The sequence below is a fragment of the Protomyctophum parallelum genome (assembly GCF_964188405.1).
Source record: "Protomyctophum parallelum genome assembly, chromosome: 14".
Lineage (NCBI taxonomy): Eukaryota > Metazoa > Chordata > Actinopteri > Myctophiformes > Myctophidae > Protomyctophum > Protomyctophum parallelum.
In genome coordinates, this window is record NC_139709.1 from 3,844,082 (window position 1) to 3,854,551 (window position 10,470).

A 10,470-nucleotide genomic window follows, 5' to 3' on the forward strand; every position below is an offset into this window, starting at 1 on the left:
GAACTGTTCACAATGATGCACGAGCGACATCCAGTGGAGAGACGCTGTGATTGGCCATCTAGTCTAGTGCACTTGTGGAGCCAAGCCTTGTGCGCTGTGATGTGATTGGGCCAGTAAGCGACGAGCACGTGATGAACGATCACGTGAGCACGCAAAGATGGCCGCGCCCTGAAGCAGTGGTTGTGTGTGTGTGTGTGTGTGTGTGTGTGTGTGTGTGTGTGTGTGTGTTGTGCAAGAGGAAGGAACTTTTTGAATGACAGACAGACAGACAGTGTGGAGGGAGACAGACAGACAGTGTGGAGGGAGACAGACAGACAGATAGACAGACAGTGTGGAGACAGACAGACAGTGTGGAGACAGACAGACAGACAGACAGACAGTGTGGAGACAGACAGACAGACAGACAGACAGAGCAGATTAGAACACCAACACTAGATCATCTTGTGGAGAAACCATCTTGTTGTTCTTCTCATCATCACCACCACCACCACCATGGACAAGGACGAGCTCATACTGTAAGTACAGTAGTAGGCTACACCTGGCATTAGAGCAGCATTGTTTAACAGAACGTAGCCCCCGATCGGAACCCTCCGTAAAGCTTTTCTGAAATTTGGGTCGTCAAAAATGTCAGAAACCTCAGTAGCATTGGGTTCTGCTTGTATAGGGCTAAACAGAACGTATAATGATGACGTACGGACGGTCATCCGTATCGTTCTTTGAGGTTTAGCGACAGCTTTGCGGTTCCATTCCGTTTCAAAGGGCTTTCTGTTGGCTTGAGAATAAACGCGCCATGATGAGTTTACATTACAACATTGCCAAAGCAAAAAGCTTCCACTGTCTAGTTAGTCTAGTGTCTGCTGCCTGCATGGCGTTACTGACGTAGACCAGTGGTCCTCGAGGGGGTCCCAGGTGGTCCCCAGCTGAGATAAATGGACAGTTGGTAACCAAATGGACCCTTATATTTGATTGATTTGATACTTTACTAACTTGTATTGAACTGTATTACATTGAATATCACAGCACTGACAGCAGTGTATAATGATGAATTCCTGTTCTGTTCTTTAACTACATAGAAGTGTCTATTTGTATGTCTCTAAATGTTTTGATGAATTGAACATGGTGGACCCTGTTGTAAACAAGTGTAATGCTTAATTGGGTCGTCCACTCACAGTTAACAGTCTTTGTATTGAGTTTGTGCTTGAAATTTACTGTAATTCTACAAACTGTTAATACATATTTCAATCAATCAATCAATCAAAAGTGTGTGGTACCAATATGTCCTCTGGGGCTGTCACAATTATGGCTTTTAAGGCTGTGACAGAGGACGAGATAATGACAAATAGCCTAAATAAATAAATACAAATAAATGTAACAAAACCATTCATAGTGGGAATTGGGGAAATAGGCGATCTACAAGCTCTGAACTGGTCCAATCATTTGGGGGAAAAATGTTTGAAAATATATATATGAACATTTCTTTTCAACGCGGAAAAGAAATGTGACGATTATGCAAAAGCATTATTGCGATTCTCTCAAATAATGTCGATTAGGCGATTATATGATCGTACTGTAATATTTGTGACAGCCTCACAGCTTTTCATTCAACCGTTACTGTTCCACTGCTGGTCTGAGCGATAAGAGAGGAGAGGCGTGGTCGTTCTGGGGGAGCTGTTGACCCAACACTACAGATAAGAGCCAACGGAAGCTGTGCCACGGCCCACGGGACACTTTGATAATAGTTTTTGGTATATATAATACATCACTTCACTTTAGCCACTTGGGGCGGCGGTGGCTCAGGGGGGGGGGTAGAGTGGCTGGATGGTAAACGCTAAGGTCGACAGTTCGAACCCTGTGGGCTCCTCCCCCAGAGTTAGTGTCCTTGAGCAAAGACTCTGAACCCCTAATTGCTCCTGATGTGCTAGGTGGTTTCCTTGCATGGTTTCCTCAGCCATCGGTGTATGAATGTGTGTGTGAATGGGTGAATGTAATGCACAATCTATGTAAAGCGCCTTGGATAAAGGCACTATATAAATACACCATTTACCATTTGGCCTCTATACTTTTTTAATTAATTGCAGCGTACTTGGGTGTGTTCTTTTTCAATCTATTCTACACCAAATATCTTCGCCAGAAATGGCAGATCTACAAGCACACGCGTCACAGCTTTTGGGGCTTTTTTGCCTTTATTGATAGATATAGTAGCTTGACAGGAACCGAGGGGGAGACACACAGCATGGTTTGTCGGGGTCGGGCTCGGGACTCGAACCCGCGACACACTGTCATGCTGGATTACCGGCCAAGGTGCCTGGACCGCTGAACCGGCCCAGGCCTTAGATATATATTTTAAAAGTAACAATGTAATTCTGGGGTGCAAACTAAGTGGTTAATCGCAACTGTCCATGTCCAGCAACGTGTAGGCTACTATAGGCAGGGACAGGAAAAAGGTACATTTTAAAAGAACATCTTGAGTTAATGCTGTAATTAAAGGTGGGTATAAAATACTACTCTTTTGGTGTTAGCATTACGTTATGCTTTAGCTATTGAAAAATAGCAGATCTACAAGCTCATAAGCGCGCCACCGAGTGGCGCGCTACGAGCTTATAGGTTTGCTATTTTTTTTTGAAAAATCGAAGAACGACTGACACATAGAAACATAGCTTTTTCAGAAAACTGTCAGGATGTAGAAGAACATTTTTAGAATCTGATCTCAGGTCAGAACGGGTTAACCAAGATGTCTTTTTTTTGGGACATTTTCTTCTGTAATAAAAGCCCCAGATGTTCTAAGGGGCCGTGGTCCTGGTGTGGTTCTTGGCCAGATGGTCGCTGAACTCCTGGTAGGGAGACTTGGCGAAGAGCGTGGGCTTCCACAGGTCAGGGGTCAGGTAGCCGTAGGTCTTGGCGATGGCGTCGAAGGTGGCCTTGGCGAAGTTCCCCAGCGTGGCCGTGGACCCGCTGGCGGACGTGTAGCAGTCCTCCACGCCCGCCATGGCGAGCAGCTTCTTGGGCACGGGCGCCGAGACGATGCCGGTGCCGCGCGGCGCGGGGATCAGGCGCACCGTGACGGAGCCGCAGCGGCCCGTCACCTTGCAGGGCACCGTGTGGGGCGCGCCGATCCGGTTGCCCCAGTGGCCTCGCCGGACGGGCACCACGGACAGCTTGGCCAGGACGATGGCGCCGCGGATGGCCGTCGCCACCTCCTTGGAGCACTTGACGCCCAGCCCCACGTGGCCGCTGTGGTCTCCCACGGCCACGAAGGCCTTGAAGCGCGTGCGCTGCCCGGCCCGGGTCTGCTTCTGCACCGGCATGATCTTCAGGACCTCGTCCTTGAGCGCGGCGCCCAGGAAGGCGTCGATGACCTCCGCCTCCTTGATGGGCAGCGAGTAGAGGTAGACGTGCTCCAGGGACGTGATCTTGGCGTCCTTGACGAGGCGGCCCAGCTTGGTGACCGGAACCCACTCCTTCTTCTCCTCGGCCTTGCCTCCGCGGCCTCTGCCGCGACCGCCTCTGTCGCCGCGACCGCCGCGTCCCCCCCGGCCGCGACCGCCGCGCCCCCCGCCGCCGCCGCCGAAACCCCCGCGGAAACCTCCTCTACCGCCGCCGCCGTCGTCCGCCATTTTGGTGACGTGTGTTAAGATCGGGAGGAAGGATAGAGATGTCTTAGAAATATCCCTGACGCAACGATATCTGGGTTGTAAAGGCCAAATATCCTCATCTGATCTTAATGGTAATAACTAACCACTCTTTATATATGGCTTGGCTGGACGCTTGTCACGATGACAAAGCCAGTCGGCTACGCTTGTCTAAATGACGATGCCAGTCGTCTATATATATCCATATATGGAGTTCTATATTGACCTGATGTCAACACATAGACATATCTGTTGTTTCCATATATACAGTGTATGGAGCTCTAGGTCAGCCCGGGCCAAATATGGAGATTGTAAGGTTAGTTCGATCCATATTTGGAGGTAGTGAGAGCGCTCAGATGGTGAACCGATAGGATCCACCGTTTGTCTGTTTTCCGTGCCGGCAGTCCGCCCCTCCCCTCTAGACCAGAGATCACACAGGCTGGTCCGGGGCTAACATGGCATATAAATGCTCATTTCATGATGTCCATCGTTTGTCATTTTCTTCCGTCCAGTCCCAAAAACTTCCCCCCGCTGCAGAATGATGTGTTCCTGCGCGCCGCGAGAGGCCAGGAAACCCCACATGTCCCCGTGTGGTGTATGAGACAGGCTGGACGCTACCTGCCAGGTAAGGACAGACAGGACACCCCACATGTCCCCGTGTGGTGTATGAGACAGGCTGGACGCTACCTGCCAGGTAAGGACAGACAGGACACCCCACATGTCCCCGTGTGGTGTATGAGACAGGCTGGATGCTACCTGCCAGGTAAGGACAGACAGAGGACACCCTGCATGTCCCTGTGTGAGACAGACTGGATGCTACCTGCCAGGTAAGGACAGACAGAGGACACCCCACATGTCCCCGTGTGGTGTATGAGACAGGCTGGACACTACCTGCCAGGTAAGGACAGACAGAGGACACCCTGCATGTCCCTGTGTGAGACAGGCTGGATGCTACCTGCCAGGTAAGGACAGACAGAGGACACCCCACATGTCCCTGTGTGAGACAGGCTGGATGCTACCTGCCAGGTAAGGACAGACAGAGGACACCCCACATGTCCCTGTGTGAGACAGGCTGGACGCTACCTGCCAGGTAAGGACAGACAGAGGACACCCCACATGTCCCTGTGTGAGACAGACTGGACGCTACCTGCCAGGTAAGGACAGACAGGACACCCCACATGTCCCTGTGTGAGACAGGCTGGATGCTACCTGCCAGGTAAGGACAGACAGGACACCCCACATGTCCCTGTGTGAGACAGGCTGGACGCTACCTGCCAGGTAAGGACAGACAGGACACCCCACATGTCCCTGCATGAGACAGGCTGGACGCTACCTGCCAGGCAGGCAGAATTGGATAATTCCCCAGTGGACATAGTACTCTAGTCACGCTGTTAAAGGAACACGTGAGCTTTCAAGTCTATAAAAAGATGACTATTACTATTATTATAATAATCTATTGTCCTGTTTGTGTGCAGAGTTCCGCGAGTCGAGGGCGGGAAAAGACTTCTTCGAGACGTGCCAGTCTCCACAGGCGTGCTGTGAGCTCACATTACAGGTAGACGTTTACTTAGTTTTTCTTTGATTTCTACCAATTAGGCTTGAGTCCTGTTCCACAAACTCTTTCTAAAAAGATTACAAACTGACACTTATTACTACTACTTAGTACTTGGAACGATGCAAGTTGGAAATGAATGCCCCACCCAGTTATTATGTATGTGTCCCTTTTATGCCCATATATGTCAGTTCTTTGTCAGGGATGCCCAAATATGGAGTCTATGCAGATGTCAGAACAGGCCAGTTCCATGTATGGAGCCTGTCTGTCCAGAGGCCGGGCAGAGACTTGGTGCATTTATACTGTAGATATAAGATACAGTAACAAAACTAAGGCATTTTATCCAAAGTGTATTCTGTTCTTTTCCTTCCTCAGCCTCTGAGACGTTTCCCCTTCGATGCTGCGATCATCTTCTCAGACATCCTGGTTATACCTCAGGTAAACGATGAACACATCACCACTGGGCATGTAGCGGTGTTCACTTATCTTTAAACAAATACATTTTCCAGACAAATGACTGAAAAAACTCTAACTTATGTGTCTCTCTTTTACACAAATCCAGTATTTTCTCTTTTAATTTTCTTCTTTTATCCTATTTTCAATACAGAAGCAATTTACTGAACTTTCTTTTTTCATCAATTCTCTTACCCTGTATTTTCTGTTCTTTTTTTACACACCCTCTGCTGTTTGCGTGGCTATATAAATTGTGATTTAATTACACAATTTTAATCGATTTGCGACATACGCGCCTACTCACCACGCAAGTTTGAGCACCAGTGATATACAAACATAGGTTTTTCGGAAAACGGTCATGATTTAGAAGACATTTTGTAGAACTGGGTCTTAATGAATAACCCATTTAGACCTGAGACGATTCTACAAATGCCTTCTAAATCCTGACAGTTTTCTGAAAAACCCCATGTTTCTATGTCAGTCGTTCTCAAACAATTTCATGTCAAGGACCCCCAATATCTTATGTAATTGGCCGCCGACCCCCATCTGAAAATATGTTGTTCCAGGGACACCCCCCCCAGAAGCAAAGATTTGAGTTAAAAACGTTCGCTTAGTCTGAAAGAATATATATTCAAAGATTTGCGCCACATTTTCACGACTTTTCAAAAATAGCAGACCTACAAGCTCGTAGCTATGAGCTTGTAGATCTGCTATTTTTCAATAGCTAAATTATAACTTAACGCTTAAAACACCAAAAGGGGTTCCCACCTTAAACGTGCGTCCGTGTCCCACCTCCTCCTCCTCCTCCCTCCAGGCCATGGGCATGGAGGTCCAGATGATTCCCGGTAAAGGCCCGTCCTTCCCAGAGCCTCTGCAGGAGCCCGAGGACCTCCAGAGGCTGAACACCAAGGTGGACGTCCAGAAGGAGCTGGGCTACGTGTTCAAGGCCCTCACCCTGACCAGACACAAGATCCAGGGCAAGGTGCCGCTCATCGGGTTCACTGGAGCGCCGGTGAGCAGTCCTACTTTTTTTTTTGTTTTGTTTTTATATAATGTTTATCCCACGATTTTGTAACCCATTTTTCACCCCTGTGTCAATGATCTAATGTGATCCTGGGCTCTACACACCCTCCACCAACCTAGTCCCCATATATAGGGGACAAGGGGAGAGCAACCTAGTCCCCATATATGGGGGACAAGGGGAGAGCAACCTAGTCCCCATATACCAACCTAGTCTCCATATATGGGGGACAAGGGGAGAGCAACCTAGTCCCCATATATGGGGGACAAGGGGAGAGCAACCTAGTCCCCATATATGGGGGACAAGGGGAGACCAACCTAGTCCCCATATATGGGGGACAAGGGGAGACCAACGGACTTGAACTCACTACAAAAATGACTAAAACTAAATTAAATTGTATTCAAAAGACTATGGGCTCTATATTCGTACATGCTAAACCTCGTATCCTTTTTTTCTTTTTACTATTTTTTTTTAAACGGACAATCTACATTCTACAAGCTCACAATGTGGTGATGTAGATCGGCTAGTTGAAATATTCAAAAATGTTTTTCAAAAAAGTAAAAAAATAAAAAAAAGGCAAAGAAGTTTAGGAATAAGGGCTTTAGCATGGACGACAATAGTCCCCCGCCCCCTTTCATGACGACGCCAGGCCCAGGAAATTAATCCCAATGCATTTTTCCCGTAGACATTTCAAAACGTATTTATTTAAAGACCTTTTAAAGCGTCGTACGAAGCCAACTCTTGTGACAAATCATGACAACACACACAATATTTTGGACCAAACAAATAATTACAAAGAAGAAAAACAACAAAAAAAAAGTGTTTTTTTGTTTTGTTTGGACCCGAAATTTTTTGTTTGTTGTCATGATTTGTCACGACAAGAGTTGTCTTTGTCCGCGGCGTAAACGTCTTTAAATAAATACTTTCTGAAAAGTCTATGAGGAAAATGAACGAACAGGGATTTATTTTCCGGGTCTCTCTCTATAGAGCCCCAGGTCAACACTGTGTCCTCCTCCCCCCTCCACAGTGGACCCTCATGGGCTACATGATCGAGGGCGGAGGCTCCAAGACTCTCTCTAAGGCCAAGCGCTGGCTCTACCGCCACCCGGAGGCCAGCCACATGCTGCTGAGGATGCTGACCGACCTGGTGGTGGAATACCTTCTGGGGCAGGTGGCTGCAGGGGCACAGGTGAGGAGGGGAGGGGAGGGGAGGGTGGTGGAATACCTGCTGGGGCAGGTGGCTGCTGGGGCACAGGTAGGGATCCAGTTCAATAGAGCACCGAAGTCCTGACGTAACTCGCTCATCCCTTCGATTCCCCTGGTTCTAATGTCCTGACGTAACTCGCTCATCCCTTCGATTCCCCTGGTTCTACGTAACTCGCTCATCCCTTCGATTCCCCTGGTTCTAAAGTCCTGACGTAACTCGCTCATCCCTTTGATTCCCCTGGTTCTAAAGTCCTGACGTAACTCGCTCATCCCGACGATTCCCCTGGTTCTAATGTCCTGACGTAACTCGCTCATCCCTTCGATTCCCCTGGTTCTAAAGTCCTGACGTAACTCGCTCATCCCTTTGATTCCCCTGGTTCTAAAGTCCTGACGTAACTCGCTCATCCCGACGATTCCCCTGGTTCGCGGAAGTAATTTCTCTATGGAGAATAACATGGGGGGTGATCTTAATATCGTCTACTATAAGCGTTGTGGTCCAAAAATAAACAAGCTGTCTCGGCGTTATTGTTAGGGAGGTGTCTCTGTATCGTTTGCGACAGTCAGTCACTCACATATGATACAGTCTGCTTCTAGCGAAAATCTAACTAATTCAGCAGCAGTAACATTAGAGTTTTCTCTCAGTCAGTTGATTCTTCATATCCATATGAGTGAAGCGGCCGGGATGACATGTTTATTTTTCAAACACAGTTGTTATATGAGGCGATCTCAAATCGCCTCAATGGGGATTTCAATGCAACTAAAACAAATACATGAACCTGGGGACAGACGCCCTCTACTGAAAGTGACGTCAGACTTCGGTGCTCTATAGACCATATTCACACCGCGTATATGTATTCTACGTCCGAGCATAGACATGGTAACGCCCCACCTGCCTGTCCTCTGGCACTGCGACAGTAACTTGTAACTTTAATTTTTGTAGAAGAGGCAAACTAATATTGTTTGTGCCGTCTGCTTTGAATTGAATACTTGATTGAACACGTATGTACTATGTTTTGATTTGGCTGTGTTCTAAATTAAAAGTGTTAGTGTTGATTATCGTGTATTGATCTAATTATAGTAAACTAATACTGTTATGTTAAAAAAAAGATCAAGGCAAAAGAGACCTTTTTTACAATACAATAATGTTTCAAGTTTACACATAAACAGGCCAACGGCATAAACAATCTTTCGACCTTTTAGGTGGAAACGTTAGTCGTTCTGTATACTAGCACCTAAATAAAAGGCTTAAAGTGTCCGGGGGGGGGGGGGTTATGTCGCTCCTGGTTCGCTCTCTAGTTTTATATATATATATATATAACTCTGGGTAATACCTCAAATACGTCAGTGTTTCTGTGGCGTTTCTCTGCTAACCAGCCCGTTCTCCTTCCTCAGGCTCTGCAGGTGTTTGAGTCTCTGCTAACCGGCCCGTTCTCCTTCCTCAGGCTCTGCTAACCAGCCCGTTCTCCTTCCTCAGGCTCTGCTAACCGGCCCGTTCTCCTTCCTCAGGCTCTGCTAACCGGCCCGTTCTCCTTCCTCAGGCCCTGCAGGTGTTTGAGTCCAACGCCGGCATCCTTGGGCCGGTGGAGTTCAAGGAGTTCTCCCTGCCGTACCTACGAGACATCGCACGAAGGGTTAAAGACAAGCTGAAGGATTCAGACCAGGACATACCCATGGTGAGAGGACACACGCACACACACACACACACACACACACACACACACACAGGAATCAGACCAGGACATACCCATGGTGAGAGGACACACGCACACACACACACACACACACACACACACACACACACAGGAATCAGACCAGGACATACCCATGGTGAGAGGACACACGCACACACACACACACACACACACACACACACACACACACAGGATTCAGACCAGGACATACCCATGGTGAGAGGACACACGCACACACACACACACACGCACGCACACACACACACACGCACAGGATTCAGACCAGGACATACCCATGGTGAGAGGACACACGCACACACACACACACACACGGTGAGAGGACACACACACACACACACACACACAAACACTTTGGTCACACAAGGTCAAAGACGAGCTGAAGGATTCAGACCATGGACGGTGAGAGGAGACACACACACACACACACACACACACACACACACACACACACACACACACACACACACACACACACACACACACACACACGGTCAAAGACGAGCTGAAGGATTCAGACCATGGACGGTGAGAGAAGAAACACACACACACACACACACACACACACACACACACACACACACACACACACACACACACACACACACACACACACACACACACACACACACACACACACACACACACACACACACACACACGGTGAGAGGTGTCAAAGACAAGCTGAAAGTACAGTACAGTACAGTATGTCTCCTCTCACCATGGGTACATCCTGGTATTCTCTCTTTCCTGTCATTATTCACTTGTATCTCTATATCTATCAATAAAGGTAGAAAAGCCACAAAAAAAAAATCTTTAAAAAAAGTTACTAAAGTTTACAAATATGTGGTGGAGTAAAAGTACAGTATCTGGACCCGAGGTGGAGTAGAAGTAAAAAGT

General features: G+C 47.8%; 2 protein-coding genes across 4 annotated transcripts in view; one reads left to right on the forward strand and one right to left on the reverse strand.

Annotated features, from left to right (window-relative positions):
* The first annotated feature begins 219 nt into the window (after positions 1-219).
* The window catches only part of LOC310870528 (uroporphyrinogen decarboxylase-like), a 15,612-nt gene continuing 5,361 nt past the window's right edge, over positions 220-10,470 (forward strand). The window contains exons 1-9 of one of the 3 annotated variants that reach the window (XM_083781765.1): positions 229-271; positions 303-350; positions 417-515; positions 4,142-4,254; positions 5,105-5,184; positions 5,557-5,619; positions 6,449-6,646; positions 7,683-7,844; positions 9,400-9,534. In XM_083781765.1, coding sequence (XP_083637891.1) covers positions 493-515; positions 4,142-4,254; positions 5,105-5,184; positions 5,557-5,619; positions 6,449-6,646; positions 7,683-7,844; positions 9,400-9,534 — 774 coding nt within the window. In that variant the 5' untranslated portion in view covers positions 229-271; positions 303-350; positions 417-492. Of the gene's footprint in view, positions 516-808; positions 941-4,141; positions 4,255-5,104; positions 5,185-5,556; positions 5,620-6,448; positions 6,647-7,682; positions 7,845-9,399; positions 9,535-10,470 lie in introns of those variants that run through there. The other 2 variants (XM_083781764.1, XM_083781766.1) reach the window with 2 other exon arrangements.
* LOC310870484 (small ribosomal subunit protein uS5-like) lies at positions 2,781-3,614 on the reverse strand (the record flags this gene model as incomplete). Its single annotated transcript, XM_083781717.1, has 1 exon — positions 2,781-3,614. The coding sequence occupies one exon, from the start codon at positions 3,612-3,614 to the stop codon at positions 2,781-2,783; it is 834 nt and encodes a 277-aa protein (XP_083637843.1).